General features: G+C 37.9%; 1 protein-coding gene across 2 annotated transcripts in view; it reads left to right on the forward strand.

Annotated features, from left to right (window-relative positions):
- Window positions 1-14,048, forward strand: part of RAB28 (RAB28, member RAS oncogene family) — a 175,395-nt gene extending 161,347 nt beyond the window's left edge. The window contains exons 6-8 of one of the 2 annotated variants that reach the window (XM_073610032.1): window positions 3,506-3,583; window positions 10,446-10,544; window positions 12,097-14,048. In XM_073610032.1, the coding sequence (XP_073466133.1) occupies window positions 3,506-3,583; window positions 10,446-10,538 (171 nt within the window). In that variant the 3' untranslated portion in view covers window positions 10,539-10,544; window positions 12,097-14,048. The remainder of the gene's footprint in view (window positions 1-3,505; window positions 3,584-10,445; window positions 10,545-12,096) is intronic. The other variant, XM_073610024.1, reaches the window with a different exon arrangement.
- The last annotated feature ends 568 nt before the right edge of the window (window positions 14,049-14,616 follow it).

Raw genomic sequence — 14,616 nt, forward strand, 5'->3', positions numbered from 1 at the left:
ATTGAGAAGGTATCTCAGCTGAGCACTCCAACTCTCTGCTGGTGCATCATAGAGCTTGTTGGCAATTGAAGGAGTGCTCGGCTAAGCTTTGGGATAGAATATAGAAGGTATCAAACCTGGCTGAAATGAAAGCAGACCAAAATCTAGATTGAGGTGTCCTTTAGCCCGGGTTCACACCTATGCGAATTAGAGGTGCGTTTCCGCACCTCTAATTCGCATAGCAGGAGAATGTGACTGGCTCCCTATGGAGCCAGTTCACATATCTCCGGGGCGGCTGCGGTGCGCACTGCACAAAAACGCTGTGCGTCTTTGGCTGCGTTTCAGGGCCGAATTCAGGCATAGAATCGGCCCTGATTCGTCCCCGAAATGGTGAACAGGGACGCACAGCGCTCCTGTGCGATCCGCAGCCCGTTGTGGTGTGAACCCGGGCTTAAGGAAGGTATTATGGATGTAGAGTAAATTTTGTTAGGTCAGGAGAAACTTGACTATATAAGGTTTATAAAGCAGGTCTGATGACTCTCCCTGATTCACGGGACGTAGGTATGTTAGATGATCCAGAACATCACTCCATTGTGTGTGCTGATGTCTTTGGAGTCTTAATTTTCAGTGAAGACTCTGCTGATGTCAGCACTGCTGTGCATTGTACCTATATCTGCCAGTGACATGACTAGAACCATAGCACCACAGAACCCTCATTTTATAGCTGACCAGATTTTATTAGCAATACCCTGTTTACTTAATGGCTTCCTAATCAGGTAAAGTGGACTTAATTTTTATTACTCTTTAGCCATTATAATATCGGTTGATGTGTTCTTATATTTTGATCCTGACATTTACTGGTTTAAAATCCCTACCCTTGTAAATAAGGTTGGTCAAACATTGATCCGTTTTCTTTTTGATCAGCCAGTGGGCCCTTAGCAAAAAACTGAACATATTCACCCATCTACACAAGTGAGGTGGATGGAGTAATACTCCCCACTATGCCACTGTATACTGACAGCATACTGACAGTATTGTATACTGACCCCTTCACTGTCAGAAGTACAAGCTAGGACTTATCCCTGGGGTGGTTCAGTGGATATGCAGTTGGCTAAAGGATAGATACCAGAGTGTGGTTGTAAATGGGGTTCACTCAGAGCAGAAAGCAGTTACTAGTGGTGTACCAGGAGGCTCTGTACTGGGTCCTGTTCTATTTAATCTATATGTATATATAACTAAAGGGTTGTTTGGGAAGGTATGTCTTTTTGATGATGACACAAAAGTGTGTAATAGGGTTGACATCCCTGGAGGTGTCTGTAACATGGTACATGATTTGGCATTGCTGAGAAATTGGTCAAAGCAGCGGAAACTTCACTTCATTGATTCAAAATGTAAAATATGCACCTAGGGAAAAAGGATCCCCTGAGTACAACATTGGGGGTACCGTGTTAGCCAGCACTACAGAAGAAAAAGATTTGGGGGTACTAATTTCGGATGATTGCAAAATGAGCAATTCTAGGATGCATCACTAGAGGGATCACCAGCAGGAGGAACGAGACTCCCGATTCCCCTATATAGATCTTTAGTCCAGTTCTGGAGACCTCACTTACACAAAGATACAGTATTGATAAGATAGTACGAGTCCAGAGATGGGTAACACAAATAGTGGAACGTTTTGGGGGATAAAACATATTGAGAGTGACTTCAGGAACCTAATATGTACAGTCTGGAGGAAAGAAGGGAAAGGGGAGACCTGATTGAAACCTTTAAATTCATCAAGGGCGTAATTAGGGTTCAGGAGGGCAGTTTTTTCAATATTAAACCAAAATCAAGAACACTGGGATATGATCTTAAACTAACTGGAGGAAAATTCAAAACCAATCTTAGAAAGTATTATTTTACTGAGAGGGTACTTGGAATAAACTTCCACCAGCGGTAGTGAGACCAGTCAACAGTAAATGGCTTTAAACATACTTGGGACAAACTATACCCAGACAATTAAAACAAAAGAAAACCAAAAATAAAAAATTTACAGACTCGATGGACTACTCTGTCTTTTTTTGCCATTACTTTTCCATTTTTCTAATACCCTGATCGAAGGAAAATTTTCTAACAAGCTGGCTCGAGAGAAGTCGATCATTAGAGCAATTTCACTGGAACAAAAACAACCATAGATTGATCAAAATATGGCCAGTTTCTGCTGAACTGATCGAATTTTGATCCATCGACAGTATGGCTAGCTCAAGGTTTGCATTTTCTGAGTTTGATATTTGACATGTAACAGTAATCATAAAGGATGATATACTAAATAATTCTCTGTGCAGCCTATTCCCATTTGTCAATATATTCAAACTCAGGTAATCCCCTATTTTGCTGTTGCTGCCCGCATTGCAATATGTATTCTTCCAGATTGATGTTCTATCTCAATAGTTTCATGAAATGCCAACAGGTTTTTACTTGCGCATTGGCGACAGGTTAAATTTGTTACCTGCAGTCCCTGAGGAATGAAACTGGTGTAGGAAGGGTCAGAATAGCTGTCAAATTTTCATGTAAGCTGGCAAATCTCAATTACCTGGAAAGAAAATCTAAATTTTCACTCTTCTCTTTAGTGAATAAATAAATGCTATTTAGAACATGGTCAAATGTCCAGTTGGAAAGTTGGTTTTGGTCAGGTCTGTGATTATAATTTTGGAATGTCTGCATAATTCTACAATACTATGGCAGAATCTCATTCTTGTGCAACTGAAGCTAGAGATGGTCTCTCCTCTCACCAGGACACTGATTGGACAGGGAAGATGATGACAAAATGGCTAAGAAGTGTATTTGGTTAAACTGATTACTGTCTAAGGTCAGTGACGACAGAGGTAACTTAAATGCTATATAGAGGCCTCTATAGACTTTTGTTGTGCCCAACCATCCCAATCCATGGCACTGCTTCTACTGGGTTGCATTGGATTGTTAAATGGAGAGGTAGAACTCTAGTTTTGCCCTATATATATTATTCAGTGGGGCCACAAGTCACGCCCAACTTTCTTACCTGCAAATATTCATAGTAAAAGTTTAAGAGGTCATTTGTTTGCCTTCTGAACTGCTGATTACTTTTGAAGGTGCTACAGGTGAAATGGTCAGCGTGACATGTTAGTTGCAAGTCTGCGGTATTTAAATGAGGCTTTTCCAGGTCTCTAGTAGTACTATGGATGCAGATCTCTTCATTACTCTCCATTGTTTAATACCTAATGTTTTAAATTAGTGAGGTTTGCCATATTCACTGTAAAACAAAGAGACAAATGTACGTTCCATGAAACAAATCTGGTATATGTATTGGAATTCAATGGCTAAACACAACACTTTTCTGTATTAAAAAGACACCAATTTCAAAGCTAAAGTTATTTTAAGGACTGTTGAGTATAAATTCTACGTTTACATATCGTCAGTGTTTACAATTCAGGAAAGACTTGATTTATTTGAAAGTAACTGGAGGATGTCTGCTTTTAATCATTTAAACTCTCATTTTTTTCCTTTGTAGGTTTTCCTGTGTTTTCAGAGAGTCGCAGCAGAGATCCTTGGAATCAAATTAAACAAGGCAGAGATTGAACAATCCCAGGTAAGGATACATTAGGAAAAATATTTTTAGTGCTTAAACATGCATTTAGAAAAATACCACTGGTAGTCATGTACCAAGTTACTAAAAAAGTAAGTAATTCGATTAGCTTTATGTTACACACACCAACCAATTACCTTCTGCTAAGTTCAGTCACAGTACTGTTTACTGTATACACAACGACGCAACCTATCCTCTCTGGGTAGTATACAAATTATACAGAACATATTTACACAATATACTAAAATACATTATGTATAAATGTAGTTCATTAAAGCTGAACTCTAAGTAAATGTAAAAGACACAAACTAATGCAGCTCTGTGATCGGTATTACTTAAAGAATAAGTTCACCATTAAAAAAAAATACAAATAATAAATGCATATTTTTTTTAGGTTTTTTGCGGGTGCAATGCAGGGCACCTGCAGACTGTCTGTGTAAGCTGTCTGCTAATACCTTGTACGGGCAGGCAGTAACACTATCGGGAAGACTCAATGAACAACTACAGCTCTCAACAGCGCTCTGATAGTTCATTGAGAACTACAAGCCATCAGCCGCAAAGGCTGTCAGTACTTGTAGTTCAATACATTCACAGAACTCTTTTCAAATAGTGAAAGCGGGTGCGGGATGCAGATCCCTGGCCAGATGTCACGGAGGGGGGGGGGGGAATCGGGGAGCAGCTGCAGGCGAGGGGACATATTACATGTACCACCCGAAAAATGGATGTACCATGCAACATGTTCCCAAAGGTGAACTTTTAATTAAATGTATTTTACTGCAGAGGAATAAGCAGTACAAGAAGCCAATCCATTCATGTGCTCACAAGAAGAATGCTGATTGGAAGAGAAAGCAGAGAGATGAGCTCATCATTGTGCTTTTTTCTCCTTTCACTGTTTAGTCACAGGCTGGGGCAGGTCCTAGATGACCTGAACTCAGAGGAAGTAGGTTGAATGTTGCTGTGTCTATAGGACCAAGGACATTTAGTAGCAAAAAATGTACTTTGGGGGAAATCTCTAGATAGAAGTTTAATGTTTGAGTAAAAGCTATTTTTGTTTATATTTTGACGCACTTTTTATTTTTATCATGTTATTTAGTTCTGCTTTAATAAAAATATTAAAAATTATTATTGGTCTGTACTACCCAGAAATAAATAAGGCTAAAAGGGGCAAACATTTTAACAAAGTTATACCTTTTAGTAGCTAAATAAAAACTTTTGGAGGACTCCGTTTCTTCATCAAGATTATTAACAGATCCACAGGTTAAAAAAATTCTAACACTTCAAATATTCTGTGCTATGTTTGAACTAAGTTTTATATATGCACTGCATTTGAATGATGGCGTTCTTGCTGGTTTTCTGGGATCCTTGGTCCCCTACAGCAGTCTCAGCTCAAGTTAGAAGAAGCTTCTGTCCCCCTAGATAGTAGTCAGCTACTGGGTGGGGATGGAAGGATTCCAGGGGACATAGCTTTTAGTACACATCAAGGCACATCTGCGCACACAGAGGCACATCTGAGGTTTAAAGGACTATACTGCATTCAAAGTTTGTCTATATTTGTGCATTTACCACTCATTTTGGATACCTTTACACACTACAGACTAAACATAGGTGTGCTCTGATGATCCTAGGCAAAGATGTAAATGAATAGAAGACAAATTTCAGTACATGAAGCGCCAACTACATGAAGGCCTAAAACATAGATCAAGCCCCAAGCAGCGACCTTTCTTCATATGAACAATTACAATAACTTAAAGTATAATTTCATCCAGTACTTTTTTTTACATGAGTAGGGTATGGTTGAAACCTCCACCTGTTTGTTATTTTACCTCTGATGATGCTGCGTGGGGTGTGGTGAAACATTTTGTGTCTTTTTTTTTATTAATAATCAATTGGCGCCGGCTCCTCCTAGCCCTTTAATAGGTTTAGGATGCCGGGGTGGGGTTTATGATCATGTGATCATGTGACTGCTGTGATTGGCTGTCACGGCGGTCACATGATTGGAAAGCTCCCAGTCGCAAGTAGCGGTCAGGAACTTTCTGTTAGCCGCCTGTCTGTGCTGAGAGCGCGGCGGGCTCTCGGCACAGCTGTATTTACACCAATTCACACAAATATGCGGCGCCAAGGACCACATCCTGAGAGGCTGCATATTTTCAGATGGTTGGCGCCAAGGGGTTAAGTTGTGCATTTTTTTTATTATGATTTTTGAAAAGCTTTTGAAATCTACCTTGACCTTATGACAATTTGAGATAGGGCCAGATAGTTGCTGGATTAAAGAAGACAGAACTTGTCAATAATTTATTATGGGGGGCTACTCGGGCTGCTAGTCTGGTGGGGTGCTGAGTCTTATTGGGCAGACTCTGACTCTACTCATGATTTTGAGGGGCAGCCTGGATAAAATCAGAATGGTGGTCCTCCTTTACCTGGATACATTAAGTGAAAATTTCTTATGCGGAATGGGGCTTTTTTCTCATCCAGCACTTTACTAGGATCCTGTCTATCATTGGTTATATATGCAGGTTATTGACAGAATGTCATCTGTGTCCAGCATTCTATGTTTTCTGGAGGTCAAGGCGCATCTCTGAGTATAAAAAAGGAAAAGTGTTGTGCTGTCACTAAAAGTTCCTGTGTGTGCATAATTAAGTTTTTTTTACAGAAAAATAAATAAAAGTGCAAATCAGTCAGTCAGTCATAAAGTGCATAATAGTGCAAAGGCAATGTAAGTAAGTTCATCACATAAACATAAATAAATAAAGGTTACTCCCGCACTGATTTAGATCTCACCAGGTGTAGAGCTGATCTTACTCTCCAGGGATGAGAGGTTCCAGGTGCTGGCTAGTGCTGATAGAGGCTATGGCAAACGAGAAAATCCGAACAGCCGCACTCCAGGAAATAATAATCCAAATCTTTTTATTTTAAAATCAAGAACACATCAGATACAGGACATCATGGACAGAATGTACAGATCATAGGCTAACGCGTTTCGCACTTATCCAAGTGCTTACTCATAGCTAAGTGCGAAACGCGTTAGCCTATGATCTGTACATTCTGTCCATGATGTCCTATATCTGATGTGTTCCTGATTTTAAAATAAAAAGATTTGGATTATTATTTCCTGGAGTGCGGCTGTCCGGATTTTCTCGTTTGCCATAGCCTATAAATAAATAAATAGATCAAACCAATAAAGTAAATTCAAATTGATAAAGTTTGTGTAATCATGCCAGAAAAAATGAGCAAAATCAAAAAATAAATATGCAGATGAGAAATAGTCCCATTTAGGATAAGGTTAAAACCGTGGATATGCAATCCCCTATTAAGACTCTCCAGATCTCTCCACAAAGTGTTAGTCCCACACTGTAAAATAGAGCAAGATGCATATGAGAAGAGGAAAGAAATATTCATTGCGCAGCGTCCACCAATTGATTCAAATTTATTAAAAAGACTAATACTCACAAAAGTATAAAAACAACAGGCATTCAATACAGTTCCTCATCCAGCTCCCCGGCGGGCGTGCTGATATTACTGCTATGTCCTCCGCCCGACATACATGTCATAAGAGACCTCATCCCTGGGGCAACGTACATCGGGCGGAGGTGATAGCGGTGATGTCAGCACGAACGCCGGGGCGCTGGATGAGGAACTGTATTGAATTCCTGTTGTTTTTATACTTTTGTCAGTATTAGTCTTTTTAATAAATTTTAGGGGGATGCATGACAAACCCGTTATGCTTTAATAGTGCTATTGATGCCCTAATAGTTCATCCATTTTTTTTTTCTTTTTTCATCCGTGTCCTATTGGAGAGAATTCCTCGCTTTTTCTGTGCTGTAGACATAACATCTGATTAAATCCCTTTAAAGTGAGGGAAATCCTGTCTTAGAAAGGTGTCAACAGAACATGTCTCCAATCGAATATTTTAGCTCTATTCCTCTTCTGGCCAAAATTTTGGATCTGAAGCAATCTTTGAAAAGACTGGGTAGGTAGCTATTGCTATATTATAGTTTTCATCTCCTTTTGGCTGCTGGAAAATCTTGGTATTGCTCAGATGTTTGAAAAACTCAGTGCAACCAGGCTTTATGTGTTCCCTTGTCTATGGAGAAAGGGTAATGAGCAGTTCTCACACACTGCAAGCACTTGTTGGTCTCCTAAGAAAGAAGATTGCTGCAACACAGAGGATCTCCAGTACCTTTCAGTGAGACATTTGCTAGTTTATCATTGACATTTATTCAGATAAAGAAAACATATTATTATTATAAAGTATTTATATATTGTTAACAGTTTGCGCAGCTTATTGGTAAACTTCATCATTTCACTGATTACATGCATCAAAAAAAAGTCCTTTTTTTCCCCATTAAATGTCAACATGTTTTCTGCAGTCTGACGTTATTCTCAGTTTGTTGCACTAATGTTTGGAAACAGTTACGTATCTTATAAACTGTTAACTGACTTAATTTGACTTCATACATTATGCAAGCAATTACAGCTTGTGTTTTTCAAGCATACATTTAAATCCTAAAAATGTTAATTGACAGCTGAAATGTTTGTACGTTGTAGTGTTTAAGTGAACATGTTGAGCGCAGTTAATTACTTGATGATTTTCTTACACTAGCTGAAGACTTGATATCTTGGCATGATAGATAACAGTACTTCACCCTGGCCCTCTACAAATGAACTGCAATTGTTTGTAGATAACCTAAACCTCTGTACATCATTCCCTTGTTTGCATGAAAGATTTAGTAATTCCAGGCAAATGTTCTATTTAGTCCATATGTATAGTGTATTATTTGTTGAACAGTTGATAGGGTTATTTTCAACTGCGCTATCTAGCTACTTCTAATTCTTTTTATGAAGGAGAGTCTCATTCAGTGTGAACAGCGAATGTATTTATCACAAGTAGTGTTATACACTTTTACATGTTGTACATTCACATTAGTCTCTGTCCTCAAGGAGTGTACAATCTAGACATGTGCAATTTGTTTAGTTCCAAATTCGTTTTTTAACGAATTTCGACAAATTAGTTAATTTGGAAATATAAGAATTAACTCAAAACCATTTAACATAATTTTTCAGAATATTCGTAATTCGAATATTCGTTAATTCAAAATTCAAAAATCCGGAAATTAAAAAATGCGGAGCTTCGGAAATTCAAAGATCCGAAAATCCAAAAATAAGAACGAAAATTCGAAAGAACAAAAATCAGAAAATTCGAAAACCCGAAAATTCAAATATCTGAAATAATAACTAACTAATATTAACTTAACTATTACTAACTATTAAATTACAGGTAGTGGGATTTCATTTAAAATTTGGCTATTAGTGAACATACCGAATACAAATTTATCCAAAGTAAGAAATTATCCGAAATAACGAATGCCGTATCTAAAAGAATGGAACTTAACTAATTAATAATAATAACAATAATAAAAATAACTTTTTATTATTATTATTATTTATTAGTAATTTGTTCCGTTCCATTTGTTTAGATGCGGCATTCGTTATTTTGGAAAAATTCATAACTTTGGATAAATTCCTATTCGTTACGTTGAATAACAGCCACCTTTGAAAAGAAAATCCAATATCTATCATTTAATAGTTAGTTATCATTAGTTAGTTAACTATTATTTTGAATTTTCAGATTTTCGTTCGTTCTTACTTCCAGATTTACGAATTTCACAAATGACCCGAAAAAAACGAAAAAAAAAAACTTAATGAAACGAAAACAAACACATTTTTCGGCAGTGCACATGTCTAATACAATCTAAGGTGAAATATCAGTTTTGGCTAAACAGATCCCTTAATTTCCCATAATCCCTGGCACATTTTTTCAAAGTCACAGTAGGAGTCACATCCATGGCTACAGAAATTAGACCGGGCTGCTTATTTCATAACATATTTTTCTCTGTGGCTGAAACAGATTTCATGGACTGGGCAATAGAAGGAGTGACTGAGCAAGCAGCATCAGAGCAGAAACCTTATAGAGCAGGGCTAGACTGGTCCTAGAAGCCACAAAATGAATGCACCTTAAAAAAAAGTGCAGTTGGCACTCAATTTTATTCTATTGTTCACAAGTTCATGTTTTCTTTCTGCCGAGAAACTGAACTTGTTAACTACTAACCTAGAGAAATAAGTGTAGCCTGAGAAAAGGGTGCATCCTTCAGGACAAAGCAGGTGCATAGCATAGGGCAATCTTTTAGAAGCAAGGACTAGCAGCATAAAAAATGAAAGATTTTACATGTATGCAGTGGCCATTATAAGTGTTGTAGGCTCCATGCACACTAGCGGTTTTTAAGCTCATAGAAGCTATTATGAACATTTTTTTCTGCTCCTAGAAGCTTAATCGTGTTATCCTATGTGTTCATGCACACTTTTTTATACTAGAAGCATTTTTCAAGCTTCAGCATTTAGGAGAAGAAAAAAAATGTTTTTGAGACCGTTTTCCAGGCCAAAAAAAAAATGCTAAATGCTCCTAAACGCTGCTAAAAAGCTCCTAACAATTTTTTTGAGCATTTTTCTTCATGTAGTGTAAAAACGATAATACTCCTAAACACTCCTAAAAGCTACTTAAATGCTACTACAAGCCGGCACAAAAACTTCATTATCACCTTTTTTTTTAAAGTTTTTTTTTGAGATTATAAAATATGCTAGTGTGCATGAAGCCTAAATATATTTCTACATTTTTTTTTTTTTTTTTTAATTGCATGTTTTTCATGTTCTGTTATTCTCTCATCCACCTTTCATAATTTTTTGTCATATTTCTTATCCAGCTGTTGTTTTTTCAACTGACTTTTGTTTTTATCTCTCTCTTTCTTTCCTTTCTTCATCTGCATGATCATTCCTTTTACCTTCGGTTGTAATGTTGACATCGACTTGGCAGCGTATTGTAAAGGCAGAAATAGTGAACTATCCAGAAGACAGTGCACTGTTGAACTCTGCAAACTCTCAGAGTAAAATCTGCTCATTGCAGTAAATGGAGGTATTACAAATGGTAGATACTCCTAGTGCTTCCTTGTTAACTAGAAGCTGAAATATATCATTTAAAAAAAAAAAGACATTCCGGGCACTTGATTCAAGACATCTAGCGCCATTACATTAGTACGAGCCTCATTACAGCAAGTGTTGTGATTTTAACTTACAGTACATGCTGAACTGATCCACAAATGAATCCTCATCCTCTTCTTTATTTCAGACATACTAATGTCTTCCTTCTCCTTAAAGCTCAGCTCCAGGCAACAAAAAAGTTGTCCCTCACTGCAAGGGATATTTGCTTGTTTAGGTCTAGGGCAGGGGTAGGCAACATTAAAGAGGTGGCGATCTACCTGAACAACATGGGAGAAGTCAAAGATCACCGGGCACAGTGCCACCTCCTCACACCTGATTTAAACCTCTAATTGCCGTACTACTGTGTCGCAATCGGGTGCATTGCACGGCAATCATGGGTTTAAATCGGGTGGTGAGGAGGCTACATATCACATTTCCACCACCTGTTGAACACACTTGGATTGTTTTTTGGAGAAGCAGCAGTGCCTGCTGCACTTGTAAATGAGCCCTTAGTTGCATTCAGCAGGGGCACCCTTAGGACTTGTACACAAGTAAAGTTGGGCAGTGGTAAAACCCTGCGGTTGGATCCTGGCTTTACTGCCCCTCAATCCCTTCCCCCTATAGCTGCTGAGGCAGCAGCCAAAGGTGTACACATGCTGCAGCAGGAATTAACCACTTGCCGACTGCTGGCCGTCATATGACATCCTGGTCTTTCAGTGGTGATACCTGAATGATGCCTGCAGCTACAAGCTTCAGCATAAGAACAATCATAGCAGCTGTTCAGCTGCTTGATCGTTCTTACAGGCAGTGGGTGGGCACGCCCCCCCCTCCCCCTGCCCTCCGGTGCTTCTCCTGGGTCGCCCGTACGATCTGCGACTCGGAAAAAGAATACGCCGCCGGTGGAAGTTAGCCATAGAGATTTTCGAGGGACAGATGGTCCCCAACAATCTCTATGACTCTCAGAGGCCCAGGCACGACGTTATGATGTCACGTCCGGGCCGGCGTAAGTAAACCATGTCTGGGACTTGGCAGGAAAGCATCAGATTGTTCATTTTTTTTCATTTCTTTTTTTTTTTTGATCTGATGCTTTCCAGCCTAGAGGAGAGATGTGGGGTCTTATAGACCTCACATCTCTCCAGAAAGAGGACCGATCACACACCATTCCTATTACAAGGGATGTTTGCAACCAGCCTGCTGGATTTACTTGCAATAATTGCTGGCTGCTGCTATAGCCGCTAGCAATAATCACTATTCCACTGGGAGCAGACAATTGCTCGGAAGGAGGTATTCACCTGTCAGCACTGTTTGTGTTGATGACCCGTGGTTGCAGGAAAGAAATTTGCACATTCTATGGTTGGCCTTCGTGTCAAAAAAAAGGAAAAAACTTGTGTTGGCTGCTTTTAAACCATTATGCTACATTATCTTGTTAATCTTAATCACATTTTGACTGAAATACATCTTAATGTCCTTATTGTATGTGATTGCAGAGAGTTGTGAAGGCTGACATTGTAAACTACAGTCAAGAGCCAGTCACCAGAATGGTCAACCCTCCTCGGAGTTCCATGTGTGAGATCCAGTGAAAGTACAGTTGGTCTGAATCATGGAGCTTACAAGTGATTTCTACGATTGCACAGACCAGCGGTTCACCATGTCCTTCATTCTAACAGCGACAATCTTGATAGTGCATTTTGATGTTTCAAAAACATCATACAATATTTTGTTTTATGAAGCAGCAGTCAGCCAGGTTGGCACGAGGCCAAGGCTCAGACCACACACTAGAAAATCTAAATTAAAAAAGAGTGTTCAGAATCCTCTGCAGCATACCCATGCCTTTACGCAACTGCTATAGAGATTGCCTTAGAGCAATAGAAGAAGCAGAGAATGGCGTCTTTTCAAAGTGTTACATCGATACCGGCAACCAATGTTTTCTGTATTTACGTACAATATATACATATGACTGAGGTGACATGGTGAAACCAAAGGATGTATTTGGTTCAGCAATGCTGGCACTCATAATTTAGCATTCTAAGAACCTCAAACTGAATGTAGACAGAACACAGGAAGGCATACTCTTAACTTTTCTTTTTTGGCTGTTTTTTGGGGGAGGGAAAGAAAATCAGATTTTTTTTATTTCTTTACTTCTGACAAAATTAGGTAATGTGTGATGTCCTGAATGTACAATATTTAATTTTAATCATTCAGAATGGAATGTTGTGCTGGACCTTTTTTCATTTCTCCAGTATATCTTAAAGAGGTAGTTTTACGACCTTTGTAAACACAAGGTACTATAGCTTATTTAAAAGATCTATGAAGAGCAACATTTTATAAAAATAAAAACTGCAGAAGGTATGTGGTACTATAGTCATTTTATCCCATAGACATTAGATGGTTATCAACCCATCCTATCATTTTCAGCTGTTTCAGGTAATGATTGCGAAACCTGTCGACTAGATATTTTTTTGCCAGCTGACTATTGTTGGCCCAATGGGACCTAGAGGGTTGCATAGAACTAGACTACAGATCTTAAAGCAGTTTTAAAATTGTAATCTTTTATTTCGTTTTTTATTGTTTTAAGGCTGCTTCCATTCACAACTAGAGTCTTAATGTTGGGAAATTGCAGGGGTAAATCTGCAAATGTCATCCTTTCTCTGAGGTTTAGGTGTTGAGATCAGGTTGCAGTTTCCACTTACCAAGATCACTACAGTCTATGAATTCCTTTTAAGGATCTATGGTGTAAAGGCTTCACCACTTCAGTCAACTTTTAGGCAAATTCTATATGAAAGAAGACGTTTCAGTGAAAGGATAGTGTGCAGTACTTTCATCCACCTCTTGAATCTCTTGCAAATTACCAGATTCCCCAGATCTGTGCACATCACTCCTACTACATTCCACATAAGATTACATAAATAGGAAATCGTACAGGGAATTGAGGCTTCCTTGTAATGGCTGTGGCAAATGGGTGGAGCTAGAGACTCTGGTGAAAAGATGTCAGCTTTGGACTAAAGGGGATAAAAAAAATAAGTCTGTAAGTCCATCATCTGCCATCTTTCCATAACTTAGCTGATTTTGGATTGATTCTTCTTTTGCATTAAAAGATCTAGTTATTTTTTAAAAAACTTTGTAACCACTATAAAGTTTTGCTTGTTTAATTTTCATTAAGTAGATGTCTTATTACACATATTTGCATATCTAGCAAAAATGATCATCCTGGTAAGGAAAATAGTTTACACACTGAAATTTAAAAGGATTTTTAAAACAATTGCTACAAAATGTATAATAAATGCGGTTCTATGTGTTTTATAGAACACTTTGTTAGACCTCATCATTTTGTATTTCATTGTGTCTCTAAGATATGCAATCAAGAATGTATAATATACACTACACATATCAGTAAGTTCAAATGCATACTTGAAATAAACACCGAAATAGATGCCTGAAACTTTTTGACTTAAATCTGAAAATTTATATTCTATTGACGGTGATGTAGTGAGACACTTTTTTTTTTTTTTTTTTAATGGTTGCATTTGTGTTATCTTCTGAAAAATGTTTCCCACCTGAATTTTTTTTAAATTTGTATGTTAGTATCTTGCTCAGGTCAAGAAACAATTTGGGGTAAGTAAAGCATCAGAACTGTCTACACCTTAGATTAAAAATAAATATTATTTTCATTGCTAATTGTTTGATTATTTATATATAAATATACATATATATATAATTTTTTTTTTTTTTCACAAAGAAAAAAGGCATTTTCTCAAAAATAAAATAGAACTCTGAGAGGCTAATTTGCAAAAACAAAATGAATACAGTAGATTTCCAAACATTTTAATGATTACCAAATATTCTACATTATTGGATGCTTATAGAACATACAGAAGTAATAAAGAAAATGTTTACCTATGACTGATAGTTTGTGTACTAGTCCAGTTTTATAAATCCAAAAGCACTATACCAGTTGTGTGAAATAGCAATTTATGAGGTTGATGAATAAATGTGAAGCCGGTCTCATA

This window comes from Aquarana catesbeiana, linkage group LG01 (genome assembly GCF_042186555.1).
Source record: "Aquarana catesbeiana isolate 2022-GZ linkage group LG01, ASM4218655v1, whole genome shotgun sequence".
NCBI lineage: Eukaryota > Metazoa > Chordata > Amphibia > Anura > Ranidae > Aquarana > Aquarana catesbeiana.